Source organism: Rana temporaria, chromosome 3, assembly GCF_905171775.1.
Source record: "Rana temporaria chromosome 3, aRanTem1.1, whole genome shotgun sequence".
Classification (NCBI taxonomy): domain Eukaryota; kingdom Metazoa; phylum Chordata; class Amphibia; order Anura; family Ranidae; genus Rana; species Rana temporaria.
In genome coordinates, this window is record NC_053491.1 from 366,043,896 (window position 1) to 366,063,992 (window position 20,097).

The 20,097-nt window shown below is 42.1% G+C and overlaps 1 protein-coding gene across 1 annotated transcript in view; it reads right to left on the minus strand.

Moving 5' to 3' along the window:
* The window catches only part of IRAG2 (inositol 1,4,5-triphosphate receptor associated 2), a 165,836-nt gene that overhangs the window by 92,092 nt on the left and 53,647 nt on the right, over nucleotides 1–20,097 (minus strand). Inside the window, exons 10-12 of the mRNA XM_040345416.1 lie at nucleotides 10,350–10,390; nucleotides 5,920–6,009; nucleotides 5,555–5,657 (exon numbers count right to left, since the gene is read on the minus strand). Of these exons, the coding sequence (XP_040201350.1) occupies nucleotides 5,555–5,657; nucleotides 5,920–6,009; nucleotides 10,350–10,390 (234 nt within the window). The remainder of the gene's footprint in view (nucleotides 1–5,554; nucleotides 5,658–5,919; nucleotides 6,010–10,349; nucleotides 10,391–20,097) is intronic.

Sequence of the window (20,097 nt, forward strand, 5' to 3'; positions counted from 1 at the left end):
TTAGATGTCTTCAACAAAAAATTCCGAGGACACCGACCAGCTAGTCATCAAAAAATAAATAAAAATTACTTTGTTTCAACAAATTAGGTTAATTGTATACATTTGCAAATATATGCTGAAGCCACACTGCCTTGCCACAGCCCTCTGTAAAGTGTGGCCCTTAAGTAAACTATTTTTTTTCTCCTTCTCTGCATCGCATACACTTACATGCAAGCGCAGCCCGCATTGTCCCCGCTTGCAGGCGTATCCATCTTCGCCCGTCTACCTTCCTTCCGGAGTTGCAGACTCCAGATGTGTGACTGGCTGGAGCAGCGTGATGTCACTCCTGCACATGTGTGGGAGGCGCCGGTCACGTCACACACTTCTGAAGAAATGCATGGGCGGTCTCTCCTTCAGAGTGCATGCGCCAAAGACCTCATCGGTGCAGTATACAGTAAATCTCTCCTAGAGGGCACAGGTTTAGGGGATACTTACTGTACCTAGAGGTAAGCCTTATTCTAGGCCAGGGATCCTCAAACTACGGCCCTCCAGCTGTTGCAGAACTACACATCTCATGAGGCATTGTAAAACTCTGACATTCACAGATATGACTAGGCATGATGGGAATTGTAGTTCCTGAACAACTGGAGGGCCATAGTTTGAAGACCCATGTTCTAGGCTTACCGATAAGTACAAAATGTACAGGAAGGTTTACTTTCTCTAGTCTAACAGAGATCCCATTTTGGGACTGTGAAATTTGGCCCCCTGTATCACCTGAAATACCTGTCTAATCCTGCCTGGTTCTGCCCCCCCCCACCTGTAAACTAACCACGATGTATTATGGCTGCTGAGCCCTGACACCGTGGTCAGTTTACGTGCCTCAGTCATCAGCAGCTCTCCTCTGTCTTCTCTCCCCCGCTCCCCTGTCCAGAGCGGATATTCAACGTGGACTTTTTGGGGGAAAAAAATGCCCGAAAGGTCCTAAATACACACAGATAAAACAATGCCCGGTTTTAAGGTTTTTAAAGACAGTGTCAAGTTGTTGAGGGAAATGTTGCTGGGTTCAAGTTAAAGCCCCTCCTCATCCATCGTTCACAAAACCCACGTGCATTGAAGCAGGTTAGTAAGCACACACTGGCTGCTTATTATCGTGCAAATAAAGCATGGATGACAAGTTTTATTTGATGACGGGTTTATCAACCGTTTCATACCCTTGGTCAAGCGTTATTGTCAGCCAAAGGGCGTTTCGTTTAAAATGATCCTCCTGCTTGATAACGCCCAAGGCCATCCCCAGCATCTTGATGAGAAATCTGCCTAAAAACACAACTGCCATCCTACAACCCATGAATCAGGGTGCAATAGCAACATAAAAGGCCTACTATTTGCACACCACCTTTTCCAAAGCTGTAGTTAGCAACTAAAAATGATGAAGTTACCCTTCGTGATTTTTGGAAAGTTTACATTTTACACTGCATAAAAAAAATGGCTTGGGAGGGGAGTAACAGAAAAGTGCATGTAGGGTATACGTATAAAATGCTCAAAGCTTTTTTGTGAACAATAGCGAAGAGTTTGATAAAAAAAAAAAAAAAAAAAAAAGATGTTGAAGTTATAAATCAAAAAAGTGTGCAACTTGCTAACATGCTTGACTTAGATGTTGAAGTGATCGATATTAAATAATTAGTGGAATTTGTTGAGAGAAAGCCAAGTAATGAAGATTTAATAGAGTTGGAAGCACAGCAGCACTAAACAGGAAGAGGAAGAAAAGGAGGAAACAATGGAAGAAGTACAAAGTTCACAGTCAGGGGGGGGGTTAGCTGGCATGTTTGCAAAAGTGAATGCAGCTTTATTACAATTAGAGAGTATGGACCCAAATGTTGAAAGGTTATTTAAAGTAGAACGGCAGTCGAAAGAACTTATGCAATGCTATTGTGAAATTTATGACTAAAAAAATAAAAATTACAATGCAGAGCACCTTAACAAAATTATTCTTGCAAGCTACCCCTACCAGTTCTATCATTTCCTTGTCCTCTTATCTCTCATCTACAACTCCCTATGAACCTGCTGGTAACTCCAATGATGACACTGACGACCCTGCTGGTAACTCCAATGATGACCCTGCTGGTAACTCCAATGATGACCCTGCTGGTAACTCCAATGATGACCCTGCTGGTAACTCCAATGATGACCCTGAAGCATGATCACCCTTTGCAGGATTTGATGACTAAAATATTACTCTAAATGTCTACTGTATACGTACATTTACTTTTTGGGCACTATACATCATTGTATCCTGTGCATCCTTGTTTATATTTTTGTGTTCTGTACTTATGCAAATTAAAACAACGCTATTTAAGTTTTGTGTTTAGACCTTTTTTTTTCAGAATACAGTACAGTATAATATTGATTACTTGTGGCTTCCCGTTTAACGACCTGGTCGCTGGAACGGAACATGGTCATTAAGCGAGAAGTACCTGTATGTGCAAGTAAAATAAAAAACCTGCATTTTTGCTTGCACATGATTGGATGATGAAAAAAATAAATAAATAAATAATAATTAATGGTGGTATAAGATTATAGGTTTAGCCTCTAAGGATTAACACAAAGAGCCCCAGTTCACACTGTCGTGACTTGTCATGCAACGCGCAGGGATGTCAGATTTAAAGCCGTGGCAGTGTGGACAAGGGCTAAAGGTGTAGAGAAACAGCAGATGCCCACAGCTACGGTCGGTGCTACCACTAGGCAAACTAAGCAGCTGCCTAGGGTGCACTGCTGCCTAGGGGTGCCCGGCAACTGGTTTCCCTCCGCGTCTGCATGCTCTGCAGGCTGCAGCATGTAACCAACTCAGTCTCAGACAGCTGCTCTGTCCAAATAGTAATGTAATTAGAGGCACAGGGCAGCACTGGAGCCAGCACTAGAGGAAGCAGAGCTGATGCTTCCTGTATAGCGCTGCTTCTTGTCACATAGGCAGGGAAAAGGGGGCGGAGTCAGGGATGAAGCCAATGGAGGCAGCAAAATGAGGTTTCGCCTAGGGTGTCAAAAATCCTTGCACCAGCCCTGTGCCCAGCACAATGGAAGATGACATCCAGTGTGTGTCTGCACTTCTTGTACTGTAGAGAAATTAGGGAGTCATTTGCTTTATTGGTTGGCATTCTTTCAGGAGCAGAGGTTTTTGAGTAGAGGAAAAGGCTTTCCCCAGTTTGAACAAGTAAAAGGATTGAGCCAGCAACTCTGTAAACCATATAGCGACTAATAGTTGGTTACAGAAAGTGGCAGGCAAAACAGCTGACACGTTTCGGCAACAGCCTTAGTCGTATCCCCAGTTTGGTAGATGGTACTTATTGGAGGGGGAATACCCCAAATGGCGCACAGTGACTCAGCTGGCAATAGTCCACACCATCTGGTGAGTGTCCATGTGGGGATTTGGAGAATGTTTGAAGTGCAGCACTTTTTTAAAAATGGCAATAGTTGTTTATTGCATGCACCAGTTCTACTTCCTGCTATTTGTTGTGGAAATCCTGATCTCTAGGCAGGTCTACCAGACAGGGTTTGACAGATTGAAAACAAAAAAACTTGCATTTTTTTTCTCTCCATTATTTATGTCCGCATATACTATATGGGAAAAAGCCTGTGGACATCGGATCACCACAACTACTATATGGCCCAAAGTATATGGACACCCCTCCAAATGAAGACGTTAACAAGGATACTGTTAAAGCGGGAGTTCACCCGAATTTTTTTTTTTTAACATTAGATTGAGGCTCATTTTGTCAAGGGGAATCGGGTGTTTTTTTTTAAATCGAAGCAGTACTTACCGTTTTAGAGATAGATCTTCTCCGCCGCTTCCGGGTATGGTCTTTGGGACTGGGCGTTCCTATTTGATTGACAGGCTTCCGACGGTAGCATACATTGCGTCACGAGTAGCTGAAAAAAGCCGAACGTCGGTGCGGCTCTATACGGCGCCTGTGCACCGACGTTCTGCTACTTTCGAAAATCGTGATGCAATGTATGCGACCGTCGGAAGCCTGTCAATCAAATAGGAACGCCCAGTCCCGCAGCCCATACCCGGAAGCGGCGGAGAAGATCTATCTCTAAAACGGTAAGTACTGCTTAGATTTATAAAAAAAACACCCGATTCCCCTTGACAAAACGAGCCTCAATCTAATGTTAAAAATTAACTTTTTGGGTGAACCTCCACTTTAATACTAGAGCATACAAACACTTTTTTTTTAAAAATGGTGCTCCTCCAATCTTGTAGTAAGGGTTTGGGGGGGGGGGGGGGGGGGTCCAGCACTACTTTGCCCGTATACAAATCCAGCTCCATATAGACATGGCGGGACTAGTAGAAAAAAAGTAGAAGAAATGAGTGTAGCCTGCACAGAGCTCTGACCTCAACCCTACTGAACATCTTTAGAATGATGAATTGGAACACTGATTGGGAGGTAGATTTTCTCTTCCAACATCAGTACCTGATCTCACAAATTACCACAGATACTCCAAAATCTTGTGGAAAGCCTTTCCAGAAGAATGGAAACTGTTATAGCCACATTGGGCTGGATTCAGGTACCTTTGCGCTTCTTTTGCGGAGGCGCAGGGCAACGTTTTTGCCCTGCGCCCCCACAAATTTACTGCGCTACCCGCGATTCACGGAGCAGTAGCTCTGTAAATTGCGTGTGCGCTCTTTAAAATTGCCCGGCGTAAGCACGCGCAATTTAAATGATCCCGTAGGGGGCGGGAATCATTTAAATTAGGCGCGTTCCCGCGGCGATCGTAGAGCGCATGCTCCGTCGGGAAACTTTCCCGACGTGCATTGCGGCAAATGACGTCGCAAGGACGTCATTTGCTTCAAAGTGAATGTGAATGGCGTCCAGCGCCATTCACGAATCACTTACGCAAACTACGTAAAATTCAAATTTCGCGACACGGGAACGACGGGTATACGTAACATTGGCTGCCCCTGCTAATAGCAGGGGCAGCCTTACGCGAAAGACGCCGTACGTAAACTGCGTACGCAGGGCTCGCGCAACGTTGTGAATCGGCGTTAGTATGCAATTTGCATACTATACGCTGAGCACAACGGGAACGCCACCTAGCGGCCATCGCAAGAATGCAGCCTAAGATATGCGGGCATAAGAGCCTTATGCCGCGCATATCTTAGGCTGCAGTCGGCGTAACGAGGTTCCTGAATCAGGAGCATTCGTTACGCCGGGGCAAGTAAGCAATTGCGCCTGTGTAACTATGGTTACACAGGCGCAATTGCTTCTTGAATCCAGCCCAGTGATTTTAAGCCATATTAATGACCATGGTTTTGGAATAGGTTGTCCAAGAAACTCATAGGTGTGATGGTCAGGTGTCCACAGACATCTACACTATATGGCAGAATTGCAGTTTGGCAATGCCGACGTGGGCTCTGAAGACTCCCATGTCATGCAAGTTTTAATGACAGGTCCACTTTAGTTTGCAGCTACACCACAGAAAGAATGAGTAAAGCATATGCATAATACAAACATTTCCAGCCAGACTAAACCCCAAATCCTGCATTCTCCTAACAGAAAGCGATGAATCATCGTGCTATTACCTAATAATGGCGAGAATTCATGTAGATAGTCTGCGCTGGTCTTGTGAGGTCCAGATAACCGGACGGCTTCTTGGTGACCAATCCCCTCGCAGATGCAACTTCTCTGTAAAGGAAGAGAAAAATGTTTGTACATTAACAAATATTTATTCCTCCTTCACTGTGGGTCGTCTCACTCCCCTTTCCGTTATCTGAGCCTATCCCAGCTGCTCCTGGCTGTGCAAGTTACCGATTGCCTCTGAACCACGCCGGATCATCTGCAGAGACTCATTTACTGAACATTTGACAGCAGCGAGAACTCTGTTTATATATAGTGAAAGCACAGACCGTGCGCAGCACTAGCCAGAGATCCATCAAACTGCACCCACCTCGTCTTCGCCATGTATCAGTGGCTGTTCAGTTGCTGTGTTCAGAATCAAAGCATCGTCCAGGGACACCGAAAGTGTTTTATCAGCGCACTGCAAAGAGACGAAAAAAATATTTTGTTGCAGAATCGTACCATTTGCCATTCTGAAGAAATCCCTGTGGGTTTCTCTGTGCCCATGTGTGCGAGTCTAATGGGAGTAGTTTCATAATTTTCAACCAGCTGATGCACCTGCAAAACTCCTATTGGGAGTATCTCACCAAAATTTACATTTTCATTGCAGGGGATGCCTGAAATCCGATTTGTATCTTAGTCTAGACTTTGGAGAAAATCAGTGAGCCAATCACACAAGCAGGAAATTACATATCTGGGGGGTGTTCTGTGCACATTCTGTATACAGAACACCTCCAGGTAGCCATATTGCAATTTACTGAAAATGATAGGGCTGCAGATTGAATGTTATTAAAAATGACCTTTCCATTTCAATTAGAGCCCATTCACACAGGGGCGACTTGGGATCAGACTTGAAGTCGCCCCAAGTTGCGCTGTTGAGAGAATCAATGAACGCGAATGGGAGCCGTCATAAAGCGGTGTTTCACCCTAAAAAACAACTTTATAGCATCTCATTCAACATAGTAGCGCGAGCTACAGTATGCCTTTATATTTTTTTTCAGGCCGGTACTCACTGTTTAATCGAGTCGTAAAATTTCAGACTCCCCGTGGGGAATGGGCGTTCCTATTCAGAGGGCTCGTGATTGACGGCCGGCTATGGCGCATCACGCTTCACGAAAATAGCCAGAGAAGGTCTCGGCTCTTCCCGGCGCTATACGGCGCCTGCGCACAGACATTGGAGCTGACTGCGCAGGCGCCGTGAAGAGCAAACACCTATTTTGGCCATTTCCGTGAAGCGTGACGCGCCATAGCCGGCCGTCAATCACGAGCCCTCTGAATAGGAACGCCCATAACCCTGAAACTTTACTACGCGATTACAGAGTGAGTACGGCCCAAAAAAAATATAAAGGCATACTGTAGCTCACGCTACTATGCTGAATGAGATGCTAGAAAAAAAATATATGTTTTAGGGAGAACCCCCGCTTTAATGTACACTTCTGAAGTCGCTCCGACTTCAGAAAAGGTTCCTGTACTACTTCAATCCGACTTCTAGGCGACTTGTACCCATTGATTTCAATGGAAGTCACCTCAGAAGTGGGATCACTGTCTTAACTGAAGCAACAATACAGGAAGAGAACATACATTTGCAGGCAAACCCCTCCCTCCCCCAGAGCTGATTGTAGTTTGATTGGCCACCTTCAATTCGCCTGTCCTGGAGGCAACTTGAAGTCGCCTTCTGAGTTGCCCCAGGTCGCTCTGTGGTGCGCGCTGAGGTCGCCTTGCCGAGTCACCACCCCAAGTCGTGTGTGAATGGGCTCCTACAATAGGACTTGTGTAGCAATTGTATATGCCATTTTTTTACCCATGAAAGTGGAGTTAACCTTTAAGTTAACCGTCTGTTTGCCTCTGCTTTGTGCTACACGCCTTACAGCTGACACTCGGCATATGGAGTGTCATTACATGTGAGTGATTCTTTTAGTATGCCATCCTAAATAAATGTTTGATACAGAGAGCACTAGATCTCCTCTTTTCTGTTTTATATGGTGGAGTTGCTGCTGGATTAGAGCTGTTTATACTGAGTTGCCTATGGACGTCATATTAGGATTCCGTGGTGGTTGTTGATATGCCCAGTGACCTTTCAAGGTCGGATTCTGAAGGTGAGAGGCCATCTTTTGCATGGTGGAAGATACTGTCTTGGTCACCCACATTCACCTGCACATTTTTGATTGATTAATTGTTTGGATTACTTCACTTTTATGGACTTCCACTCATGGATTCTTTTCTGGACTTCCACACATGGATTCTTTTCTATCTATGAACTTTATTTATTATATTTATAGTTTAGTGTAATTTATGTTAATTTTCTTTGTTTGCGCTGCACTGTCTTCACTTTAAACCTTTAACCACTTCCCGACCGCCGTACGACTATATACGGCAAGAATTTAAAGATGGATATCTCAGTAACTGCAGCAGCTTCTGCCACAACCAAGATATCCATCTTTAGTGTGAGCGGTCCTGTAAAAGATAACTGTGGTCTCCGCAGCGGATTCGCTGCGAGATCACCGTTATCGGCGACGGGAGAGGGTGCCCCCCTCCCGCCGCTCTCCCGCGCCCTCCGCCGCTTACCGGAGCCGTCGGTATCGGCGGAGGCGATCGGGTCCTTCAGCCTGCTGTGTGGGGATGCGAGTGAGGGCAAGATGGCCCCCACCCATCCCCATAGCATAGCAGAATGGAAGTGACGTCAAAACGTCAGTCCCGCCCATGCGTCTTAAAGGCACTTTTTTTGTTGTCATTTTTTCAAATGACAAAATTTCCATTATTTTTTTTGCATTCAAGTCTAAATATGAGATCTGAGTTCTTTTTGACCCCAGATCTTATATTTAGGAGGACCTGTCATGCTTTTTTCTATTACAAGGGATGTTTACATTCCTTGTAATAGGAATAAAAGTGATCAATTTTTTTTTCCAGTGTAAAAAATAAATAAAATAAATAAAAATAAATAAATTGTTTTTTTTTTTTAAAGCGCCCTGTCCCGACGAGCTCACGCGCAGAAGCGAGCGCATACGTGAGTAGCGTCCGCATATAAAAGTGAGGTATCGCCGCGATCGTTAAGAGCGAGAGCAATAATTATAGCCCTAGACCTACTCTGTAGCTCAAAAAATGCAACCTATAGAATTTTTTAAACGTCGCCTATCGAGATATTTTTAAGGGTAAAAGTTTGACGCCATGCCACGAGCGGGCACAATTTTTAAGCGTGACATGTTGGGTATCATTTTACTCGGCGTAACATTATCTTTCACAATATATAAAAAAATTGGGCCAAATGTATTGCCGTCTTATTTTTTAATTCAAAAAAGTGATTTCTTTCCAAAAAAAGTGCGCTTGTAAGATCGCTGCGCAAATATGGTGTGACAAAAAGTATTGCAATGATCGCCATTTTATTCTCTAGGGTGTTGGAAAAAAATATATATAATGTTTGGGGGTTTTAAGTAATTTTCTAGCAAAAAAAAATGTTTTAGTCTTGTAAACACCAAATCTGAAAAACACCCAAGGTACTGAAGTGGTTAAGTTTGAAAAAAAAATAAAAAATAGAAGCCGATTGGTTTCTATGCAGAGCTGCAACAGATTTTGAACTCTCCAGCTTTAGTAAATCAACCCCATTATTTTAAATTGGTAACTGGCTAACTTAATTTGCTGAATGTTTGCACAGATCTGCAGTTCTTAAAACAAATTGAGTTCTAGAATTGTGTCTTCCTGATCCATAAACTCACATGCAGCAATTATCTGCTGTTCAGGACAGATGTGGGTCCTTGGACCCTGACAGTTTGTGCCCAGGGGCACACATCAATCCCTACATACATGCAGTTGGTCCATGTGAATTGCTCTAGACAGCTTTGGGCAGGTTCAGCCTGTCATTGATTTGTATGTTGCAGAAATACGCAGATCTGAGTAGCATCCATCCTTAAACGGCTGTGTTCATGCACCTCTTATCAGAATCTAGACAATGCCCCAGTGTGCTTATTTGAAACTAGTTTCACTCAGGAACAGCGATCAGTGATGTGTCATGACAAGCTACGCCCCCTAACAGTTAGAACAGGTCACACGTAACACCTTCAGCGCCCCCTACAGGTTAACCCCTTCACTGCCAGTGTAATTTTTACAGTAATCAGTGTATTTTAATAGCACCAATCGCTGTAAAAATTACAATGGTCCCAAAATGGTGTCAAAAGTGTCCGACGAGTCCGCCATAAAGGTTGCAATCACGATTAAAAAAAAAATGCTGATCGCCGCCATAACTAGTATAAAAAAAAATATTATAAATAAAAATGCCATTAAACTATGCCCTATTTTGTAGACGCTATAACTTTTGCGCAAACCGATCAATAAACGCTCATTGCGATTTTACCAAAAATATGTAGAATACGTATCAGTCTAAACTGAGGAAAATATATATATATTTATTTTTTGTGATATTATAGCAAAAAGTTAAAAATATTTCAAAATTTACGCTCTATTTTTGTTTATAGCGCAAAAAATAAAAACCGCAAAGGTGATCAAATACCACCAAAAGAAAGGTCTATTTGTGGGAAAAAAGTACATCAGTTTTGTTTGGGTGGGAGCCACGTCGCACGACCACGCAATTGTCAGTTAAACCGAAGCAGTGCCGAATCACAAAAAGTGGCCCGGTCATTTGGCTGCATAATGGTCCGGGGTTTAAGTGGTTAAACAATACTTTTTTATATAGATTATTTTAAGACTGATATGGTTCATCAGAACCCACAAACATTCAAACTCATCAAATTCTTATCACTAGTGATTTACCTGATATGTCAGCAGTCTTCTTTCTAGTAAACTGATCGCATCTGCAAAAATTGGGGAAACAAATTGATTTGAGTTTCTTTTGTTTGCCCTTCACTGTACTGAATGCTTTCAAAATGTCTTTATCCAATTACCTGTCCTACAAACCAAGCCTACAAGATCCATCATCCACGTGCCTGCCTGGAAGGAAGGAATACATTCTTTGCAGCTGAAGCTGAGAAAATCAGGTTCTGGTGGGCCCACTTACCACAAAGACTCCACTAAAGCCTACTGTGCGAGAAAGCCTGGCAATTTTTTTTTTAGACCAGTGCTTGGTGAGAATATAAGGACTTGTTTATGCAGTAGGTTTAGAAAAAATGTCACCCCCTCAACCACCTGTCTTTTCTTCCTTCCTTTGGTTTACAAACATTTTATGTGTATATCACACGCTCACATTATTTCAATTAGCACTTATCACTTGTACTTGTAATTGCTTGGGAATTGCACACCTATTCTTTGTATGTACCTGTCTTTTCTGCCCCCACTCGCAAGTAAAGAATCACTCCCTTTAAAATAATCACATTTTGTTGCTTTGCAGCCTAAAAATTAAGACAGATACAGTTTTTGTTTTATCCAGCTGTATTTACTATAATATCCAAGTGAAAGATATAACACCAACAGAAAAAAACAAAAAAACAAAAAAAAATTCAAAAACAAGATCACAGAGTTGGAAAAAGGATTACCCCCCTCAATCAGGTGTAGCAGATCACCTTCCGCCATTTTGCTAATTTTAAATTAGCCAAAACATGAAAAGAGCTTTCCTGGAGCATTTCAGTCCCTGATTGAGCAACTGAAGCAAAAACATCAATTATGGGTGGCAAGGCACGGGCAAAAGATCTCTGGGATAAAGTTGTGGACAGGCACAAGTCAGGAGATGAATACAAAAAATAAATGTAAAAAGGCTTCATCAATGCCTCCAAGCACAGTGAAGAAGTGGAAGTTATTTGGTACAACACAGACCCTCCCTGAAACAGGACATCGTTCCAAACTGGATGGAAGAGCCAGGAGGAAATTGGTCAGAGAGGCTACCAAGAGGCCTACAGGAAATCTGAAGCAGTTGCAGGAATTTAGAACAAAGCGTGGTCAGTGTGTGCATGTAACAATATCACAAATACTCCACAAATATGGCTTGTATGAATAGGTGTACCGGCCTCTTCCCCCCACTCATCCTAAAACATCCCTGCAGCAACAGCCAGAGGGAGCGGAGAGTAGGGAAAGCGGCAACGCTGCAAGGGGAAGGCGTGGGGGAACCTAGGCAGTAGGGGAATCTGTGCTGCACAGGGTGATTAGGGTGTGCCTGGGCACTCCTGGCACACCCTGTATGCATGCCTATGCTTGTATGAGAGGGTTGCAAGAAAGGCCACATAAGCTTTGCCAAAACGCACTTTGAAGATTCTGAAGGCACGCGGAAAAATGTTTTACGGTCAGATGAGACTAAAATTGAATTATTTGGCCTCAACACTAAACGATATATGTCTGGCGTAAATCCAAAACAGCTCACCATCGAAATAACACCATTTCTACAATAAAGCAGTGTTAATTTTGACGACTAAAATATTTTAGTCGACTAAATTAATACCATTTTAGTCGACTAAAAACTAAAATGTCATTTTAGTCAAAAGACTGACTAAAACTAAATTGAAACTTCCACAGAATATGTAGGGGGCATCTACTAAGCTACTAAAAAAAGGAGGAAAAAAAAGGCATTTTATTTTTTCTTAAATATTTATTGTTGGTATTATATTCAGGTATTATGTGCAATTGCATTATAGCCAATAGAGTTTACAGTTTTTTTTGTTTTTTTCAACTTGTACTTCTGCTTGTCAAAAAGCAATATTGTTTGTTTATAGTTTTTGGTTCGTTTTGTTTTTATTTATAAAAAGGACGTTATATATCGCAATGGCTAAATCTGTGTCTGTAGTGCATGTTCAAACTTTAATACCATAAATAATGTTATTCAATTTTTACTCCAGGCGTATACGAGTTTGGCAATTCTAAAGAAATGCATTAAACGGATTCAATGCATTAAAATTTTACTAAAGCCAATAGATTTTAGATGACTAATGTACTGGTTATTTTAGTCGACCAAAATTTTACTAAAACAGTTTAGGATGACTAAAATACAACTAAAACGAAAATGGTATTTCAGGCAAAAGTCTAACTAAAACTAAATCGAAACTTGATGTTAAAATTAACACATGGTAAAGCATGGAGGTGGTACTATCCCATTATGGAGGCGTTTCTCTACAGCAGGGACTGGATCGCTTGTCAGGATAGAAGGAAAAATGGATGGGGCAAAATATTGTCAAATTCTTGAGAAAGATCTGCTGCCCTGACATGTTGGCGTTATATCTCTTACTTCATTTTCGATCCCAGGGACTGAAATGCTCCAGGAAAGCTCTTTTCATGCTAAGCTAAGCAAAATGACCACAGCTGATCAGAGTTGAAAGTCAAATGGCTTTGTGTGCCATTGAGAAGGTGGATTAGCTACACCTGATTGAGGGGGGGTGATCCTTTTTCCAACTCCGTGATTCTGTTTTTAAATTTGACATGGTGTTAGATCTTTCATTTGGATGTTAGAAGTTGCAATAGTAACAGTAAATAAAGCTGGATTAAACCCCCCCCCCCCAAAAAAAAAAAAAAAAAAAAACACCCCCCCCCCCCCTGTCTTCATTTCAAGCTGTAGAGCAACATATGATGTGAGTATTTTAAAGGGGTCGATTCTTTTTTATTACCCACTGCACTTGCGGTTGGGGGCAGAAAAGACAGGTGGTTATGTTTTTATTGACACCAAGCAACTCCCCTAAACTGCAAAGGTAACCAGACAAGGAAGGGGGTGACAGAAGGATGGATGTACAGATACCAGAGCAGACATACTCCTTGCATGCCGAAGGTGTTGATTTAAAGAGTTGGGTTATGCCACAACTTGCCTGCAACCAACTGTAATACATACGGTTGCAGAAGTGGCATTTACAGTGTTAAAACAGACAGTGAGCAGGCATAGTTTCTCCTCAACGCCCAAACACCTTTTCTGAGGACTGGCAAAGTCTGCTGAACATTTAAATTTAATCTAATATGCATCTATACAGCAGAACACAAATTAAATATATTACAGATTAGCAGTCCATAGATGTGGTGGCTGCATTTGTTTTCCTTATTTGAGTCAAGTAAAGAAAATCCTTGCTAAAAAGTCAGTGACCATATAACACTCAGTGCACTGAACTGAAATCCCAATGTTTGCAAGCTTCAAAAGATATCTGTGATTTACAAAACACCCCTCCCCTCTCTCTAATGAAGATCAGAAGAGCATCCCTGGGTGAAAATGTTACCCTAGGACAGGGGTGCCCAACCAGTGATTTTACTAAAATCACAGTGTATATATGGGTATATCTGTTCTGCAGTGGTTACTGGGGCTGCTTTCAAATGAATCCGCAGATGCAAAGCAGTGCTGGTGCGGGTTACCCTGCACAGGGCCATAGATGGCTGTTATTACCCGCGAGTTTGGTGAGCTTTCTGAAAGTGCACCAAACCTGCAGAATATAATAGAAGTCTATTGCAAAGTGCTGAAAAGCCAAAAAGGTACCCTCCATTGCCCTCTAAGGAGTGGCAGACCTCTGCAGAGTGTACACGGACCTGCCATCCACCCGCTCTGCTCATTGTGGCCCGTGACCAGTTACCAAGTTGCTTAAGTGGCCCCTCACGCTTCAAAAAGGTTGGGCACCCCTGCCCTAGGACAAGCAGCATGTTAAGGGCAGGACCACCGGGTGAAATCAGTCTGAAAAAAAACAAAAAAAAAAAACACATGCAGCCACCAAATCTATGTGCATTTTTGACCGGTCCTAGGGAACCAGCCATCACTTGACAATGAGTGGCTCTGGCGGGGCCAATTGTTCAACTTTTGACAAATGAGGAAACAGAGGAAGATCTATTCATCTGCGTTGTACAGTGTGGATTGAGGAGTCTGCTATTTTTTTTTTTTTTTTTAGCACGCAAGTTGAATGAAAAAAAAAAATAGTGTGGGGCCAACTTAAGGACTGTGAAGCTGCCACATATCACATTTTTGCTCTTGGGTATAAATACACTTAAACATTTAAACAAGGTGTCAGCTGTGGGCAAATTAATTCTCCCAAAAGAACATTTAGAGAATCCGTCACCTTATTTAACCTATAGACCTACCAGAATGATCTCATATCCTCACTATGGGAATATATTTCTAACAACAACCCTAAGGTCTCCTTCAGATCCACGATACACAATCTCTAAGCCTTAGCTTAAACTTCCAGCTCAAACCCAAATAAATCTGTGATCCACATATATATTCATTGCCAGCAAACAGCTCCTGATAAGTCTTTATAGGGTGAAACACGTTGGGTATTTACACTTGACATTTTAATAAATGGTTTTAGAACTTTCAATTTACGGTGGGAACTGCCAAATTATGGAGGTAGGATGGAAGACTCCTCAAGGTAAGAACCTTCAGCAGGTGAACGAGAGACATTGCTAGGAGGTTGTGCAGTGTTGGGTCTTTGTGGAGAGTGAAATCAGAGTGGTGGCATCCAAAGCTGAGAAGAGGGCTAAGGGTCAGTGCTATATGACCAAGCTGTGCATGTGTGGTCATTGGCATCTGCAAGAATCAGCGAGAACCCCTGCATGTGGATGTTCAGTGGAGGTCATTTAGAGTGCTGGGACTTGGTCTTTAAATGCCCAGGGTGAAGATGACAACTGTGCCCCCCAGTTTGCTACACAAGTCAGTGTGTGCCTCTTCTGCAGCTGGGATCCTACTTCAAGCTGCCAATGCGCTTGTCTCCCTGTCACTGCACAGGTGCAGGTCCACCAATAGGGCCCATGTGAACCCGGAAGTGGGCAGTGATGTTGTAGGACCTTCCCAGTAGGTGCCCTCTGCTGGTCTCCCTGTGACGATTTTTATAATGTGGCACCACTTCACACACCTCCCCCCACATGAAAACTTCATCCAAACCTGGTTATTTATACAGATTTCATACAATACATTCCTGAAAAGTCCTCCAAGATGGGTTACCAGAAAGGATTAAAGAAAGAAAAAAAAAAATGGTACAAAATGTAGACGTTCAATGCCTAAAAACTTGCCCTCTTCTCCACCAGCTGCCAGTAGATTGGTCTGACAAGTTTAGCGCTCCGGATAAGACAGGCTCCTCATACATTAATACTGGAACCATCTAAATATGCCTGCACTCCATTCACACAAATGCAAACATGACTACTCCCAGGATCCCCATAAATATAGTTCTTGGTTCCTCCCATGCAGTCCTCTGGACAATGGAACTCACCGCTCACCTTAGAGAGGCTCCTTTACAAACCTACAAGGCACCAACCTGGTACAAACGATATACCGTCCCAAATTCATTGGCTGCATGCTTGTTTTGAGTCAGTGACTAAACAGGACAATAATGATGGCTTGGATTGTACTTGCAATAAACTTGCAAAATAAGTAAACAGCAGCAGTACAGTTACATAGCTTGTCGGGTTAAAAAAAAAAGAAAAAAAAAAGAAAAAAGGGGAAGAGAAAGGCCAAAAGTCCATCTAGTTCAACCAATAGAAAAAAATTGTAAACCTAAAACCGAACACCAGTGCGGTGCTACCTGTAACGGTCACCACCGTTTACGACCTTCCATCCCATCCAAGACAGCTTATCGACACTCCAACCAACAGGATCCGATCCATCCCATTTCCCCAGAATCAAGACGAGACACGCAGCTCTGTACTTGTTCCAAAAATTAAGACAACTTTAATGGTAACTTTCAGTCTTATATACAGTACAAGGCATGAAAGGAACAATCAACTCCCCACCCACACATCACACAGTGAGGGGGGGGGGGGCTTCAATCACATTCTTTGAGCTAATTACTAAACATTCTAGACATGTCGGCGCCGGCCTATAATTATCATGATCTAATCACTGCACATTCCTTCATTAACAGCATAACAAACAAAACACCATCACACAATGATCTCTTCTTAATCCACATCCCTAGACAGACGTTCTGTCTTCGCATACAGCTTGACCGAAAGTTATTCACACCTCTGAGCATCAATAGGCTTAAAGCAGTGTTATCACACAATGAAAGGTCTTCCAGGAGCCTGACTCAATTAGCATGTCACTAGTCAGGGCTAATCATAGAAATGAGTCACTATTGACTGGTTGGGTCACAATTAACCAACATCTTGCAGTATCTCAAAATCCTGCAATATGAACCATCAGTGATGTCCCCTGTCCTGTAATTTAGGACATAATTTCTCAGTCACCCTATGGCCCTATCGGACATAAGGTGACCCTAGACATAAGACTCCTTGGTGACACCGGTATAGGAGTACCCCTCATCCTTACAAAGTCTCTGGGTGTCCCGGGTCATTCCGTTACACTACCCTATTATAAATCCACAATCAATTCCCAACTGATAATGTATAAGTGAATGACCAAATCAAAATCATGTGATACAATAACCATAAAATACACATAGTGCATCACATATCAGTGCATACGATAAATGTGCAGCAAATAAATAAATATAAATATATATATATATATATATATATATATATATATATATATATATATATATATATATATATATATATATATATATATATATATATATATATATATACATACATACATACACAAAACGTAAAAAAAATCTCCCACAATACACTGCGATGAAATAACCAACTGTAATCAAGTCCCAATCCAATAATGTGATCAGTGTGCTGCTTCTTTAAAATTTCACTCAAGGTGTACACTCTTCACCTAGTGAAGCTCACCTTTAGGGCCAGTTCACACCAGACGCAGTTCTGTGCGCTTTTTTTTCTGCACTAAAAATGCATGCACAGTGTTTTCCATGTATTCCAATGGCTCTCGTATATACCATGTAATCAGTTTCCGGTCAGTTTCTGCACTGGAAACTGGCTGGAAACTGACTGCATGGTGTGAACTAGAGCCATTGGAATACGTGGAAAACACTGTGCAAGCATTTTTAGTGCAGAAAAAATGCACACGAAACTGCATCTGATGTGAACTGGCCCTTACAAAATGACCTCTATATAATCATGAGGTCCATCTTGCACGAATCCTCTACACAGGACAATTCAGAGACACCGCTCACAGAACATACTCCTCCGGCTTGCACAGCGTGATATTATTATTATATAGGATTTAGAAAACCAGCAATTTTCACAGCACTTTACAACATGAAGGCGTTGTATTGTTTGTTACAATACAATACAGGAGGAATCCGAGGGCCCTGTTCGTTAGAGCTTACAATCTAAAAACATCTTCAAGGTCGGGCTCTGTTCCTTTACGCGTATCATCCGAACAGCAGGACTTCCTCAGAAGGTGAGAGGGAGCACGATCACTTCTAGGTTATTTTCAAATAGAAAAAAAACCTCCATTTACAGAACCCAAACACCCACCGTTGAACCAGGCGCAAGCACAAAAACCTTATAAAGCATGCTCCATCCAATAGGGTAAAAATCCCTTCTCGATTTCCTAAAACAATCAGATATTCCTTGGATCAAATAATCTCTGGTGTTACAGATTATAAACAGTAATATCCAGTTATATCTTGTATATATTTCAGGAATGTATTTAGGTTTTTGATCAAAACAATCTACCGAGTTGGCTAGAACTAGATTGAGTCTGTTCGCTTATGAAGAAGCCTTTCCATATGCAAAAATTAAACCACTTTTCTTCTAAAACACAAAAAGGAGTGCTCTTGTCCTCTGTAAGGACCTTAAAGTAAATAACTACACCAGTTCATTATATGGACCACATATGTATTTATACATGTTGATCATACCCCCCTTTAATCTCCTCCTCTCAAGAGAGAATAAATTCAGTTCCTCTAATCTCATAGCTGAGCTCCTCCATGCCTCTTATCAGTTTGGTTGCTCTTCTCTGCACTTTCCCCAGTTCTCCAATATCATTTTTGTGAACTGGTGGCAAAAACTGAACTGCATTTTCCAGATGAGGTCTCTTCGTTGGGTCACATTGATGCATTCCAGAAATGCATGCAATTGTAAGACAAGTGAAATATGTTTCTGGGGAGGCGGCTCACATATGCAGTGCGAATCCAATGCGATTTTAAAAAGGGTACTGTGCGAGTTTAGCAGATTTCAGTTTGTAGCTCAGCTGTATCCAAAGCGCATCAAAAGCGCATTAGAATCACATCTAACCCGCACTGGAGCGGCTTCATTAAAATCGCACTGCAAAACGTATTTAATTTGCACTGCACCAGTGTGAACCTAACCTTATGCTTTGTTAGGGGAAGACTCTCTTGGGAGTCAATACTGTTACAAAACGCAGGCAATAATATATTGTAACAATATTCGAACAATTTATTTTTGTTAGTGTGCTTTTTCTTTTGCTCTGCACATAATGTGATACAATTATGTTCTCTAGTTAATACTCTCCAGCACCTGATTTTGGCTTTTATTATATATACACACACACAAACATACATACATACACGACAAAGGGACAAGCGCTCCAGTTGAAAACGATTTTTACTCACTCCTTGATCATACAAAAAACAGCAAAAGTGGCAGCTACTGTACAGTTGGGAGCATCCCTTGCTCTTCGTCAGGCTGAGATAGATAGATAGATAGATAGATAGATAGATAGATAGATAGATAGATAGATAGATAGATAGATAGATAGATAGATAGATAGATAGATAGATAAACTCTATATAAAAAAGGTATTAAAATGCCCCATGGGTTACACTGATTTCTTATTTTTAATGTTACTGCATAACTCATGAAAGGTCCACTTTAAACATTCTGTACACTTTGCAGAGTTTTGTGATGCTTATCACCATTATCAGCTTGGTAATAAATGTAATTGCAGCTCAGTTTTTTTATTATGTGCTCAGCAGTTTTCTTTATCATCAGCGGATGTTGCTTTAAATATAGATAAGCAGTTTTTCATTATCCAAGTCATGGGTGCCCAACCTTTCGAAGAGCGGGGGCCACGTAAGCGACTTGGTAACCGGTCATGGGCCACAATGAGCGGAGCGGATGGAAGGCAGCCCACTCTACTCTATAGAGCCCACTCAAGTCTTTTTTTTTTGTGGATCGGATGTAGGTGTTTGTAAACAGACCGTTTACATCTGCCACTCCTTAGAGGTGAATGGAGGGTCCGATTTGGTCCGACTGACCCTGTGAAAGGGCCTAAGGCGGCTTTCACACTGATGCGCCGTTTTACCCACACCGCGGGTTCACCCGTGGCTTTCCTGCAGTTTAGCTGCACTTTGCCATAGACTTCTATTATATTCTATAGGTGTGGTGCACTTTCAGAAAGCACACCAAACTCGCAGGTAATAGAAGTCTATGGCTCAGTGCAGGTAACCCACAGGTGCATCAGTTTGAAAGCAGCCCAGTAACCACTGAAGAACACATATGCCCATATATACACTGTGATTTTAGTTATAAACTTACCTTTAATAACAGTATTCCAGTTTATTCCATCCCAGAGCAGGAGGTCGCGGGCCACATCAGAGGTCTCCGTGGGCCACTGGTTGGGCATCCCTGATCTAAGTGATGTTTCATGAACTTCTATTGTGAACCATGATGCAGAACGAGGGATGTATGATGTTGTTTACTCAGTTTGCAGTGAAATATTACTTCTGCGTGACAAGGCCACCGTTAAGGTACCGATAGTACCTTATCGGTCCAGGCC